The following is a 16,062-nucleotide window of genomic DNA, read 5'->3' as shown; positions in this document are numbered from 1 at the left end:
TCTGAGGTTTGGAAAGACATTCTCACAGAACAAGCAATTATTTGTAAAATTTCCATGTGGTGTACTACCGGACACAAACAGAAAGCAACTATACTGATTTTTGAAAAAAATGAGACGCAGGACAAGAACCGGATACTTCTAGATAGGTGAATAGGCAAAGTAATATCTGTCTTCCAAAGATGACCTGTTTTTCAGACCCTGATAATGTTGTGTATTTCAAGGCTGACTCATAGTATCTGAATATGCTCAGCACTATTAGCTTCAACCCATAGTCACTTATTTTAAGCTGTTTACTTCTCAAGCTAAAAGCTTATTAATTTAGATTAAATGTGCTTTGATTCTATTTAACAAAAAAAGAGCATTTAAATTAGAGGTTTTATCAGTACTGTTGGATATCTGTCTTTGATCCTTTTATAAGAGCCCTATGTTAATATTAATAAATGATCTTTTAAATAGATTTATAGGGAAACAGAGATTCTGAATACTAAGAATGTACTAATTTTTCTCTGTATTAAGGATCCTATGGACAAAATGGACCCTTCCCTGACAATTCACATAAACAAGACAACTAGTAGAAGTAGATGTACCTATTTCATTTGGCAGGTTAGGGAACAATTAGACCATGACCACTAAATGCCTTTGGTAAGAAACAGCAACCAGACTGTGACACGGCCTAAACTGCAATCCAGTAGGTCAATGAGCCAGTGGAACATGCAGGAAATTGTTCGAGTACAGAAAATTTTCTGGTAATACTCCTAACCAAAAAAGACCAAAATGGGCTATATTACTTGGACATGGGCAAGAAGCAAAATGTCAAGTGGACCTATAAAAAAATAATAGCTTCTGAAAACCCTGGTAAGATAATCCTAAAAGCAAAAGAGCAGAAAGTCCTATTATGCTTCTTTTAAACTAATGCAGTCAGCAATTCTACTACTGATGGCTGGATATTGTTTCTCTACATATAATGAAGAAGCCCTGGGTAAATAAGGTAAAGGTCAAACCACTGTTTAGTTAAAAATGCCCAACAAGGATGCTGATGGTAAAAGTACTTGAAAAGGGGAGACAGAGAAAAATAGCAGGAGCATCAGAAGAAGTATTTCATGGTGAAGTTCTGCTAGCCCATAGAAAGAACATCTGAGGTATGAAATCAAACAGAGTCTTGGACTCAGAGATCCCAAGTGATGTTGCGAATCGATAAAATAATCCAACCTTTGAATGAGAGTAGATAATGCAGGGTCCTTACAAGAGAGGCAAAGACCACTGGTCTATTTGCTATAGAGATGGACAAGAACAATAAGACTATCTGCCCATGTGGATTAAACAAAAACTAAAAATATAATTATTTCTAATTTGGCCAACTAAATGAAGAAGGTGGAGGGCAACAGTCTATTTGCAAGAAGGTAAGGAAACGTGGGACAAGGTGTGTAAAGCTTCTAGCACAGTGTAAGACCCAGAGATACTCGCAGAAAAGTCGGCCAGTGTCTTGTCCTCAAACCTCTGAGACTTAAAAAGTGAAGAGCTTATCAGTAAACATTGGGTATTCATAAAACTGGACAGTGAAGGAAATCAACTGCTCTCCAAAACAAGGGCTTACTTCCAGCTGATACCATATGATAGACCTCTATATTGTACAATATAAATAATTTATAGATCAGAGTACTATTACTAATGACTGCAATGGAGGTATTTAGACAATTATGTTGGAAGATGCTTTCACAATCCAATTTCCAGACAATGGAAAGCATTCAAATACTATATGTAGTTTTGCAAATAATCATTAAAATAATATAGATCAAAATTACACAGTGTCTTTACTCAAAACCTTACCTGCAAAAACTATATCATGAAAATGATTTGGAATACTGCTACCCCTTCCACCCTGAAGACCACAATTTTTAAGATTATACCCTATATTAAAACTGTGCGACTCCCCATTCTAATTAAATAAATATCTACGGCTGGATAATATATTTTTGAGATGCATTAGAACTTTTTAAAATAAATATTGTATTTATAAAATGCCAACTTTCAAAGAAGTCAAAACTAAGAATTTTAGTCCATGGGGTATATGCACACCAGAAACGTTTTGTTGTGCTAGATCCACCAGTGACCCTTCTCAGAAAATCTGCCTCCAAGTACAGCTCCTGTTGAGTGGGCTATAGGTCATGTGACTCACTCAAGACTACTGCTTTCCACGGCATATTGGATAAGACACAGACAACTACCTGGGGTGACACATATCTGCGACCTAGGACTATGCAGGCTTATTTTAAAATATGAAGAGGACCAGTTAGGTTATCCCTCAAGAATTTTACCTGACAAATATAAGGAGATTGCCAAGAGCTCTCGATACTAGAGTTGAGTAACCATGGTAAAACCTTCTGAGATACTGCAGACCCTAAGCAAAACAAAGTCACAAAGAAGCAGGTTGGGAAAGGAGGAACAATTCACAGCAATAAAGAGTAAGAGAGACGCGTGCCTGGGGTTTCTGCGGCACCTGTCGTTCCTGAGGTCTGCTTGTTTATCTTCTCCTAGAGTCCCTTTATGGTTATAATAATCCTCCACTGTACTTGAGCTACTGTGTCAGGGTTTCTGTTTCTTAAAATATTATAACTAAAACGGAATTTCTAAATATATTAACTTATCTTTTCCTCTAAAACTCAAGAGCAAAGCCATTTTTTCAGCCTATAGGATTTCACAAAAACATTTAAATAAAGATGATACAAATAAATGTTTCCTTTGATTCTTCACTCCTATTTTCCTTCAATAGATATTCCTTGTATGTCTACAAGTTGACTACAAGGTATACAGTAGTGCACAAGAGAGACATGGCTTCTCTTTTCAGAAATTTAGAAGCTAGTGGGAGATGCAGGCCTTTGAAAAGTAATACACAGTATATAAATAACCACTACCTACAGGGTGCTATCAAATGTTTGGATTATTTAAGAATGGCTGACCAGGAAAAGCTTCTTAGAGGAAGTAACATTTACCCTCAGGGCTGAAGGAATTAGCCAGGTAAAGAGTGGGGGGTACATTCTAGGCAGAAGGGAAATAAAGAATATGCACACATTTTCTACCTGAAAAGATCTTAAGTGTTCCAAAAACTAAAAGAAGGCCAGTGTTGAAGTAAGAGGAAGACTGACTCAAGGATACCACTGGGGAGGAAGGAAGGGCAAGATTACAGACCAAGTGATACAATGTGAGTTTTACTTAGTGGGAAATCACTGAAGGCTTTTCAGCCAAGGAAAGACATGACCTGATATGTGTCTTATGAAAATCTCTCTGGATGCTATGGAGAATAGTGGGATCAAAGGGAGTCGAGTGGAAAGAATAGTTAGGAGGTAACTGAATAGTACGTGATACCGGTTTGGAGACAGAAGACAGTTTCCTAGACCTATTTCAGAAGAGGACTTCAAAACCGGTGAGTACAATATTTTCCAAATATGTTCAATTATAAATTGCTCAGAGATACACACATATGCAGTAAAAATACAGACGCGAATGGGAATGATAAACACTGAATTCTGTATAATGGTTCCTCTGAGGAAGGCAGAGGAGAGGGGTTATTTCCTGGGAGAGGTGATAATAAACAAAACTAATCTTGTTCGTATTATTTTGTTTCTTTACCAGGGAGATGGATACAGAAGGGTATATGGTATGTCTTAATGTTTTTTAAAAAACATTGTATTTACTCATAAAAGTAACAGAATATGCTTAGTTATTTTATTTAATCCGTGCTACACAGTTTAATCACTATGAGCTTTCTGCAACAAAAAGACTACAAAGTAACTTTAATTATTCCAATTCAGGATAAACTGAAAGATTTTTATTGGAAAAAAAAAAACCCTGTTACCCTATACCTTTAAGTCAGTGAAATATGTTCTGATTATGAGGACTAAACACATAATTAGATACTGTGGGTTCGTTATGAAACAGGTTGGAGGTATATTTGTGAGTCCTCAAAGTCATGTGGGTCTGATTCTACTGGAGCAAAATACCACTCCTATTTTTACCAGTAAACATGTACCTTTATTTTAAAGTACGTATGAGGTTTGACATGCTTATTCCTCCACTGATCATCTTTCGTAATTATTCCACCCTCTACATTTCTTAAACACTTACCTTAAATGATCCCAAGGGTACCAGAACCTGCTTCTAGAACAAACACTGCAGACAAATTGTAACCCAAGCACTTCCAGAATAAAGCATGCAACAATAACATGGCCCAGTCACTCCTCAACATCATCTGTCTCAAAGATGCTCCCTGAAGTATAGAAGCTGTACAGGCCACCATTCTCTCTCACCACCACATTAAATGAAAATATAAATCAATGAACTTACCCCAGATGATCCATCGGTACATCATCCTGTCCGCTATACTTTTAAAATCTGTCCAGAATTCAACCACTTCTCCCCACGTCCACTACCACTAACTTGGTCCAAGCAACCCAAATTACTGCAATTGCCTCATAACTGGTCCCCCATTTTCCCCTTCGAACTCTCCCACAATCTTTTTTCAATAGGGCAACCTGAGTGATGAGGATAAAATATATACCAGAGCGTGCCAGTGCTATACCTAACCTCTCCAGTTGTTTCCCATCTCAGTCCAGTAAAACCTAAATTCTCTACTATTGAGATCGACTATATTTCTCTTCCTTCATTTTTTTCCCATAGCACTTAACACCTCTAATAAACTATTCTTTTTTTTTAAGATTTTTAAAAAGTTTATTTCTTATTTTGAGAGACAGAGAGACAGGGAGACAGAGAGAGAGAGAGTAGGGGAGGGGCAGAGGGAGAGGGAGAAAGAGAGATTCCCAAGCAGGCGTTGTGCTGTTCGTGTGGAGCCTGACTCAGGGCTCAAACTCATGAACGGTGAGATCATGACCTGAGCCACAATCAAGAATCAGACACTTAATTGATTGAGCCACCCAGATGCCCCTAGAGTATATATTCTACTTAGTCATTTGTTTACTGTCTGTACCTTACACAAGGATAAAAACTTAATGAAGGCCAAGAGTTTTGTCTGCTTTTCTTTACTGTTGTATCCCCAAACCTGAATGGTGCCAAGCATTTAGAAGGAGTTCAAAAAATGTTTGTTGACTAAATGAATGAATGAGTGAATATTTCTTTGAAGCCACAGGAATCACACACAATGGTTCTGCCATTTAACCTGAGGTTCCTATTCTTTCTGTAATATCAAAATTAGCACGAACACAAGAAAGAGCTATAAGACAACTGACGTGAGAACCATAAAAATCCTTGTAGGTGAGAAATAAGTTAGGATCCAAAAACAAGACTTTAGAGTTTGTTTCCCTCTAGTCCTGAAGATTTCTATTGATAAATAAAACTTTAAAATAACCTTTACACTATTTATTGGTTGGTCAAAGCATTTTTTTTTCTACTCTTAAAGTTTTTAGAAAATTTATGTTTATGTTCCTTTGCTCATTCTAATGCATTAAAATTTTTTTTTTACATTTACTTATTTTTGAGAAACAGAGTGAGACAAAGTATGAGTGGGGGAGGGCAGAGAGAGAAGGAGACACAGAATCTGAAGCAGGCTCCAGGCTCTGAGCAAGTGGTCAGCACAGAGCCTGATGCAGGGCTCGAACCCACGAACTGTGAGATCATGACCTGAGCTGAAGGTGGATGCTCAACCGACTGAGCCACCCAGGCACCCCTCTAATGCATTTTAAATCCAACATATCATTTGAAAAAGGTATCACCTAATGCTAGTGTAGTAATCATATTGCAATATATAAAGGTATCAAATACCTTTGATACACATCATATCAAATACACATCATATACCTCAGACTTCTACAATATTATATGCCAATTATATCTCAATAAAAAATTCACTTATTACTGTTTGAGGAAGAAAAATGGGGGCAAAGAATAAGAATATTATAGAATGAATCTACTCTTTAGATAAGAGGTTCAGAAAACGGTTTTGAAAGGAGGCATCTACTTGGTGGTATTTAATTAGATATGGTAGTATCGTACTTCATTTTTTTCATCACCCAAAGAAGAAAGGAGAGGCAGGAAGGAAATATATTCTAATTTGAAGGGTCAATTATTTCATTACATTTCATGAAATATCAAGTTACTATATAAAGCTGAATATATTTGATACTCCAAAAATTGAACTATTTGGGAAGAGTCAACTTCAAACATCAGCTGTCAGTTATTTTGTCAAGATTAAAAAGAAATACTTATGTTCTTATATCTCTGAAAGGTAGAAGAAAAACATACTTTAGGAGGACTACTTCAATCACTAGTCAAGATGAAACAGAATTAAACTTCCTTGAAGGTAAATAGATAAAATTTTGGCCTTAGCAAAAAAAAAAAAAAAGAAAAAAAAAAGAAAAAGCATCTCAACTAGAGGGAAACAAAGGTGGTTAGAAAGGTAAGAGAGAACAGTTAGCCTGTTCTCCTAAGAATCTCTGAAGTCATTTTGTTAACTGAAGAAACTAAGAAGTAATAAAAGAGCTATACAGGTGGACAGAGCAGAATGGAGAGTAATATTATTAACTGGATATTTACTGTATAGCCGGCACTTTATATTCATACTCTCATTTCAATCTCTAAAATAAACCTGGGAGATGGTTTTGTTAGCATCATTTAACAGAGAAAAAAACTGAGACGTATATAGGTAAAATAACATAAACAAAATGATACAGGAAGGATTAACTAAAAAGCCAAATATCTAAACTCCAATGTCAAACTGTCTCTATGTTGCTTCTTCTATAACTGAATACATCGCTGGATTTTTCCCACTGGCTTAACTTCTCTTACATGTAAGCACAAAAGTGATTCAACTCGGGGCACCTGGGTGGCTGCGTCAGTTAAGCATCCAACTTCAGCTCAGGTCATGACCTCACAGTCTGTGAGTTCAAGCCCCACATCAGACTCACTGCTGTCGGCATGGAGCCTGCTTCAAATCCTCTGTTTCTTTCTCGATGCCCCTACCCAGCTTGTGCGTGCTCGCTCGCTCTCTCTCTCTCTCAAAAATAAATAAAACATTAAAAAAAAAAGTGACTGAGCTCTTAGATCCAGCTCTTAGTTCCCATCTGTATGCAACTTCAGAAATCAAGTGAGTTTCCAACCAAATGAGTTTTATTTTGTTCCATATTCATGAACTCTAATCTGATCTAGGATCTGGCCTCTTAAAAAAACAGAACAAAACAAAACAAAACAAACACCTGCCTTTGATCACAAGGAAGACTTTCACGGAACAAAAACAACTCAAAAGGTAATGTTCCAAATACTCTGGAGAGCTGCTCAGTGGCATCCACTAAGCCCTCATATACACACGCCAGCAATCCCACTCCTACATAGGTACCCAAAGAAGTGCCTTCGGGTGTTTGCCAAAAAACAAGTGGGGAGTGCCTGGGTGGCTCAGTCGGTTGAGCACCTGACTTCAGTTCAGGTCAGGATCTCACAGTTCAAGAGTTCAAGCCCTGCATTGGGCTTCCTGCTGTCAGCGCAGAGCCCTCTTTGGATCCTCTGTCCCCTCTGTCTCTCTGCCCCTCCCCCACTCATGTGAGCCTGCGCGGGCGCGCTCCCTCCGTCTCTCAAAAATAAATAAACATCAAAAAAAAAAAAAAAAAAGCTGAAGAATGTTCACAGCAACACTATTTACAAGAACCCTGATGTGGAAACAACCTAAATGCCCATCAACAATACAATGGAAGAATGGATTGGAACAAATGAACCCTGTCTAGATGCAACTATATGGATGAATCTCACAAACATAGTGATGAATGAAACACCTCCATCAAAAGAGTTCATATTGTAGTATTCCATTTAAATGAAGTTCAAAACAAAATCAAAACTAATGTATGGTGTTAGAAGTCAGGACAGTGGTAACTCACTCTTCAGAGAGGTAGTGAAGGCAGGGGCAATGAGAGAGAGGAGGGCTTCTGAAATTCAGACGATATTCTGCTTCTTTTTGATCTGGGTGCTTGTTACACAAGTTACGTTCACTTTATGAAAAATCATCACGTTTTCACTAATTTTTGCAAATTTTCTTTTAATCTTTTATACTTCAACAAAAAGTTCTTTTAAAAAAGCACTATTCTGGGGCACCTGGGTGGCTTAGTCAGTTGAGCATCCGACCTTGGCTCAGGTCATGTTCTCACAGTTGGTGGGTTTGAGACCCACATAGGACTCTGTGCTGACAGCTCAGAGTCTGGAGCCTGCTTTGGATTCTGTCTGCCTGTCTGTCCCTCTCTCTCTGCCCCTCTCCAGCTTGTGCTCTCTCTCTCAAAAATAAATAAATAAACATTTTTTTTTTAAGCACTATTCTATTCTCGGTGGGTTAACAGTACAATATTTACACTATAATTGTTAATACTTTTAGCCTTTTTCTTATCTCCTCAGATAGAGGCAGACAATAAACCATAAAAGGTTTTGTTCTTTTTTAAAAATTTTTTTTAATGTTTATTTATTTTTGAGACAGAAAGACAGAGCATGAACAGGGGAGGGTCAGAGAGAGAGGGAGACACAGAATCTGAAGCAGGCTCCAGGCTATGAGTTGTCAGCACAGAGCCCGACGCGGGGCTTGAACTCACGGACCGTGAGATCATGACCTGAGCCGAAGTCGGACACTTAACTGACTGAGCCACCCAGGTGCCCCGGTTTTGTTCTTTTTAAAAACAATAATTTCATTTCATTGATAGGCTAAATGATAATTTATAGAAAGTTCCATTCATCTCAATATAATAAAATGTTTTTTTCAAACTCTAGTTTAAAATCCTGATGCCATCATCTTCACTAAATAAGGGAATTAACCTGAGTCACCATATATTCAGCTTTATATAAACACTTTAAATACACTATTAACAACCAGAAGTTTTTAATTCAGACTGCACAAAGTCTACTAACACTCTTCCTAAATTTTCTTCTACTACATTAGCTTCATATTTTTGACCTCCAGATGAATGAAAAAATCCTTAAAAGCATTTAGCACACAGGAAAACACGAGACGATGATAAGCTTTCTAAAAGTCACAAGCTTGATGTCTTTCTCACTCTGCAATAGGATCTCTGAGCAAAATAATCCTGAAGATTAACACTTTTGGGTTTTTTTGGTCAGAATGATGAATTTTGAAAAATCAACTTTTCCATCTGAGAATTTCTCAGCATTCCATTTGTAACTAAACATTAATTCATAGCCCAGGAAGATTTAAATCATTTTCCTAAAAAATAGAGAATAGGACAAAAACAATACCTATAGATGATTCTATTTAAGACTGTGTTATATCATTTCTTCTTTTAGAAAACTCTACCTCATATGAAAGAAGAGCTTTGATATAAACAGTTTATTAACTACAAGGAGGAAAGGGGCAAAGAGAAAAAACACAGACAGGCAGGAAATCAAAGTTTACCTAAAAATTTCCTTTGCAAAATAATCCGCTGACAAAGATGAGTTAGTGGAAAGAAATGAATATCCTGATACTGTTCCCAACAAAATTTTGAACTATTAAGGGATGTCATTATTTATTTCCCTGGTTACCATGATCCTGTGATTACAAACTATTCTATGTTTTAGAAAGCTATGCAATTTCCTTAAGCAGCTACAGAATATAGGTTTAAGTGGAGGTAAAGTAATATATATAATACTTATTAATTTTAATAAGCATTAAGATATTTCAAACACTGTAACTAGAAATAACAGTTGGCAAATGATAAGAAGGCTTATAAATCGACTTTTCATTTCTCTACCATATATGTTGCTAATTTTCTTAGCAACTGACATTAGAAATTCCAGTATCTTCAAGATAAAAATTTCCCGAGAAATTATGAATCTGGGTTTCCAGAAGACCCATGGATGATACTCCAATGTCAGGTATGGAACCACTGAGATAGAGACAATTTTAGAAGGTCATCAGTCTAGTGAGCTAAAGGATAGTGTTACTATTCTGCCAAAAGTGACCGACAAATCCAATTTAACTGGTATGATTAAGCATATTAATTTCATTCTCATTACTATAATGAACAGTATAGAACTAATATAGTATGAAATTAGATAGTCTCTTTCAGCAAAAAAATGAAGCAATGATATTAACTTTTGCAAGCTCCTACTATATATACAGATAAAACTGTTAAAAGGTCATACCCTCACTTTCCCATTTTTTAATAAATATCATGAAATACTAACCTCAGCTTAGTACGAAATTTCTAGTCCCCAGAGTGATTAAAATAAATAGGACCTATGAATACTCATGAAAACTAAATTTTAGTATTACTTTAAGTTCACAGAACTCAAAGATATTAATTTGGCTTTTACTTTCGAAGAGTATTGCACTAAATTAGAGTCAGAACTGTTCACCACACCAATTTGGATAATCAGGCCAAGTAGAATTTTTAGTACAAATGCCTAAATTTGTGTATACTGTGATCACACCATTTTGACTTTGAATAAAGTTTTAGCTTCTAATTCTGCATTCTTCCTTTAGGTTATATTTATATAGGCAGTTTAGAAATGAATTTATCAGTAAAAAAAAAATCAGAGAGTTACTATACTATCGGTCAGGTTCTCTAGCTGTTACGTATTCAGAATTGGAGACCTTATTCTGTGACCTTCAGCAAGTCACTCAAACTTTCTTTGTCAAAATATGTTACAAATGTTTACAACTCTTACACCCTTACAAAATGCTCTGCAACTTTCACGTACTGTGCAACTGTTACCTAGAACCTCCAAGAGTGGAACCCAACGTGGCTTGCATATGAAACGGTTACTGCTGTGATAGGCTAGAACTAACAGTTTTACTTTGTGCAGCTGATGTACTTTATCTTCTTTAATCTTACTTTTGAAATGAAATTTCTAGTCCCCAGGGTGATTAAAATGGTTAGACTTTTAAGAATGAGGAAACTGTATAAAAAGTAACGTAGAAATACAAAACTGTCCAGATTATATTAGGTTTATACTTTTGATTAGCTTTCTTTAAAAAAAATTTTTTTTTTAATGTTTATTTATTTTTGAGAGCCAGAGAGAGACAGAGCACGAGCGGGGGAGGGGCAGAGAGAGAGGGAGACACAGAATCGGAAGCAGGCTCCAGGCTCTGAGCTGTCAGCACAGAGCCCAATGCAGGGCTCGAACTCACAAACCTGAGCCGAAGTCGGCGCTTAACTGACGGAGCCACCCAGGGGCCCCGTGATTACTCTAGCTTTCTAATTTAAGACAGTATAATTTATGTACATATATATTCCCAATAATAAAAAAGTTATTCTCCTACAGCAGCTTTCCTATCACTGCTAAGACTGTCCAACATGTTGACTGGCAGTATATGATGTATGTGTGTGTAATGTTGCTTATTTCTTTAAGAGTAAAGTAAGTATGGGGTGCCTGGGTGGCTCAGTCAGTTAAGCATCTGACTCTTGACTTCGGTTCCAGACACGATTGTGGTATCAAGCCCTGCACTGGGCTCTACACTGGGTGAGGGGCCTGCTTGAGTCTCTCTCGCCCCTTCTCTTTGCCCCTCCCTGCTTCAAAAAAAAGGAGTAAATAAATTTTGCCACCAAAGGAAATAAAAACAATAAAATATATAAATACAGATACCTAAAATATTTTGCAAGCTAATTTTTGAAATATCCTGCCTGAAAACAAAATTATATGATGTAGAAACTTTAGAGTATCACTTCACTGTTACCTGGTAGGAGTGTCAAACATCATATACAATAGAAATATCTTATGAATTGAGGATTAAATTACTATATAATTAGAGGACAAACTGAGGGTTACCAAAGGGGAGGTCGATAGGGACATGGGTAAAATAGTTTATGGGGATTAAGGAGTGCACTTGTGATGAGCACTGGGTGTCTTTTTTTAATGTTTATTTTTGAGAGAGAGAGAGAGAGAGAGAGAGAGAGAGAGAGAGACAGAGACAGACATGGAGCAAGTGGGGGAGGGGTAGAGAGAGAGGGAGACACAGAATCTGAAACAGGCTCCAGGCTCTGAGCTGTCAGCACAGAGCCCAATACAAGGCTCGAACTCACAAACTGTGAGCCAAAGTCCTACGCTTAACCAATGGAGCCACCCAGGTGCCCCAAGCACTGGGTGCTGTTTGGAGTGCTGAATCACTATATTGTATACCTGAAACTAACATAACACTGTATGTTAACTATACTATACTGGCATTTAGAATAGAATAGAATAGAAAATTAAAATTAAATTAAAATTACTGTACAATTTTCATTTATATTCACTCTTGGAGTATAACTGCATTACTATTAGAAACACTTGATTTTAAATTTATTTAACTTTAAGGGTCCTTTATATTAGTAATATATTACTACACAAATAAAGGCTTATTATGAATTTTAATTGTATACATTTAATTACCTCATCTTACTTTGAAGAAATTATATATGCTTAAACATTTTCATTTCTCACAAGTAATAAAATTACAACTAAAATAGTCTTTATTAAAAATTCAAATAGAACTCTATGGTATTTATGGCTTAAAGTAAAAAAAAAAATTGTAACCACTTTAGAAACTATTTTCTACTTTGGTTTAGGTATGAGAGATGGAGTTACTGTACCTCACAAAGCAGTAAGTCAATGATGTGGAAGACCATGCAGAGAGGGAACTTGGCAGTGAAAAGAGTGAGAAACCACTGGGACGCGTACATATGTGCTTCCAGGTGCAGATCACAAAAATGGGTATGCAGGTCTGGTAACTGCTCCTAAAAAGTCAAAGTGGAAAATTGAGGGGAAGGAAGACTGAGAAACTTTATTTCCTACCACTACTATAATTTAGGACAAGCTTTCTATGACCACTCTCAATTTTTCGTGGCATCTGCTGAATTTTATGTAATTACACAGAAGCAATGATAGGAGATGAGCACTGGGGACAGGATAATCAAGGAAAATAAAGGCAGACTTGTTATGAACAAATAACAAATATCACCTGTTGCTCACTTGACTGTTCTTGTTTCTTGGGACATGCTTGCTCTGACAGAACACCTGTAGTCTAATCAATGTCATCCCTCCAGAGTCAAGTCCAACACCCCATTCAGGGTTCAACGCCTAACTACCTAAGACAGAAATTTATCTTCTCTTTGGAGACCACTTAATATCAACATCATCTGGGATCTATGGTATTACTCCAGTAAATTTTTGCAGTATTGAGAAAAGCCCAAAACATAACCAAACTTTAAAACAATAGGTCTTTGACATTAAAAATGGCAAACTATAGAAACTGTGCAAGTGTATAATGTATGAAATTGGATGTCTCCTAAAAATGCCTTTATGTCACCCTGATCCCTTTTTTTTCCAATTTATGCAAGTAAATGCTTGTCAAAAGCATGAAAGGTAAAGTACAGAGTATCAGCCTAGCTATTCTTCTAACTGAAAGACAAAAGCAAAGATACGTAAAAGCCCACGTTCATTTTGTTTTCATAAACAGATCACAAAAACAAAAAGAAAAGCCTAACTTCTTACACCAGATGCTTTTTGAAAAGCACCCAGATGTACCTATTAGGTACTTTAAATTGGGGTGTCCAAATGGTCACCACTGAAAGACGCTAACAGAAAAATGTGTCTGGTTTTCTTCACAGTACCACAAACATGCTCTTCATTTATCAGTTATACTTATTTGACTCTTAAAGCTTTTAAGAATACGGACCTTAGAAAAAAAACATAAACTCCTGTAAAGAAAAGGTAAAGAAGTGAAAAGTCCCAAATATTTACTTGGAAGGATTAAATCTCTAAAAAAGAGTCTACTGCTTTTACTGTCCATAGTTACCAGATTCTTCTACACAGTCTTTTTTCTCCTCAATGCCTGTACGCCATTGTGCTTACAGTTCATTTGACATCTTTCCCCCATTTCATTTCTTCCTAATGTTTAAGGTTTTCTACCCTCCCACATTCTTTTCTAGTAAAGTTGTCCTTAACTCCACTGCTAAGTCTCTCTCTTCCCTGTTTTAGTTTTTCAGTCTCCTACTGACCTCACCTCCCTCTTTAAGACACCTACGGATCTCCTGACAGGTCATGCCAATGAGCTCCTACCAGTATCTCTGCTGCTGCATCCCCCTAACCTTCCTCCTTGATTACTTTACTTTTATCCAACACGGACTCAATCCATTCATGTATTTCCTTCACATTTTTCTTGGATTCCCAATACCCCATATAGAGAAAGCCATATAAACACACTGCACAGGGGCACCTGGGTGGCTTAGTGAGTTGAGCATCAAACTTTGGCTCAGGTCATGATCTCACAGTTCATGAGTTCCAGCCCCACCGTGGGCTCACTGCTGTCAGCACAGAGTCTGCTTCAGATCCTCTGTCTCCCTCTTTCTCATTCTCTATCTCTCTCAATGTTTAATGTTAATGTTTAATAAATAAACATTAAAAAACAGATATAAGATTTCCAACACCAGGTGGAATTTCAAACCTACTCAGTAATTCCTTTTATCAGCACTAGTCATTAACTTTGCTTTTGCTCACAATTTTTTTATAATGTCATATCTGACACAGATGAAATAATGTGTTCCTCTTAAATACAAATTTACACAGACATATTGTGAAACAGTAACAACACTGTTTGAGATCAGGACATTATATGAGAAAAAATTTTTAATACATCTCTACATTAAAATGTTTAAGTTTTTTATCCTCTTTCAATACCTTTCTGTCCCTTCAAAGAGTTCTGTACATGTAGACCTAAATATGGTACTGGTGCTAATTAAGGTGGAGAAAGCTCTTACCTATTTCAATCTTTATTCTGTTAACATCTTCATTTCTTTACAAATAATACTTGGGAATCTCTTCATTGACTTAACTCACTATATTAAAGTTGAATATTTAAAATAGAAGACTATTTTAAAAATGATCAAAGGGTGAAATAAATATTAACACCAATGTAGATAGTGGTCAGAAACCAAATATGTCTACATTTTCTGTAGAAGTCCATTAAACCTCCATGAATCATTATTGTTCATCAATTTTATTACTTTTTCTGTACTTCAAACAACCCGAGTGACAAAAGCCTAATTTTCACTTACCTGCATTAGTCTCTCCAACTGATAGAATTTACAGTGAAGATCTTCAAAGTTGTTTTTGTAGAGATCTCGCAAACCATAGTCATACATGATTTTCACCAAAACACAGAATGCTTGTTCCTCTGGCATCTATAGGAAAACAGATACATAGAGAACCTGACTGAGTGGCATGTGGCCAGAATGTCAGAAAAGTCCCTTCATGTTAGCAGTCCGCTGCATCAATGGCTAAAGGCCTCTACTCACAGTTCCTGAGTTCAAGCCCCGCATCGGGCTCCATGCTGGCAGTGTGGAGCCTGCTTGGGATTCTTTCTCTCTGCCCTTCCCCTGCTCATGCTCTCTCTCTCAAAATAATAAATAAACTTTTAAAAAAATAGGTAATACACTCACATGATTCAAAAATCAAAATGATGCAAAAGTACATAAAGGTAAAAGTCTTATTCCTCTCTATCTCCAAGTATAATAACCCCTGTACCCGCTCCCCCCCATCTCTTTGGCATAACCTTATAACTATGTTCAATAATTTCTCATGTATCCTGCTAGTATTTCTTTATGCAAATAAAAGAATCACACTTATTTCATTTCTTCCCTTATCTACATAGAAGATAACATTCTCTAAACATTACTATGCATCTTGCTTCCACAGCACCACCCCCCCCAAACATATTCCCAAAAGAGGGACTGCTGGGTCAAAGGGTAAGTGCAATTTTAATTTTGATAGACAGGGAGAGGCTGCCTTCCCAGTCTTCTTGATACTGCTATTTTCTTTCTATATAAATAGTTTTTAGGAAAGAATGTTATGAACTTCCAACATTAAGAGTTAAATGACAAACTCTAATATACCCTTCCTAGAGGTATTTTTATCTGAACAGAAAATGAAATCTTAAACCCAAGAAACAAATCTCTACATCGTGGTATCAATAAACTGAAGGGATTTAGAAAGAAACATATCCAATATTCTAGAAATTACATCAAGCCAACAGAAAAAGATTTTATCTTTAACTCACTGTCCTAAAATGTAACTGTTTATGTAAACATTTACTTGCAATGTCACTTCTTT

At 36.5% G+C, this 16,062-nt stretch overlaps 1 protein-coding gene across 10 annotated transcripts in view; it reads right to left on the bottom strand.

Moving 5' to 3' along the window:
• Window positions 1–16,062, bottom strand: part of RABGAP1L (RAB GTPase activating protein 1 like) — a 759,437-nt gene that overhangs the window by 262,340 nt on the left and 481,035 nt on the right. For all 10 annotated transcript variants that reach the window (XM_042975849.1, XM_042975851.1, XM_042975848.1 and 7 more), the window contains 2 exons: window positions 15,009–15,134; window positions 12,546–12,689 (listed from right to left, as the gene is read on the bottom strand). In XM_042975849.1, the coding sequence (XP_042831783.1) occupies window positions 12,546–12,689; window positions 15,009–15,134 (270 nt within the window). The remainder of the gene's footprint in view (window positions 1–12,545; window positions 12,690–15,008; window positions 15,135–16,062) is intronic.

Source organism: Panthera tigris, chromosome F3 (assembly GCF_018350195.1).
Source record: "Panthera tigris isolate Pti1 chromosome F3, P.tigris_Pti1_mat1.1, whole genome shotgun sequence".
NCBI lineage: Eukaryota > Metazoa > Chordata > Mammalia > Carnivora > Felidae > Panthera > Panthera tigris.
The sequence above is the reverse complement of the archived record's forward strand: the minus strand, read 5'-3'. Positions and strand labels throughout refer to the sequence as shown.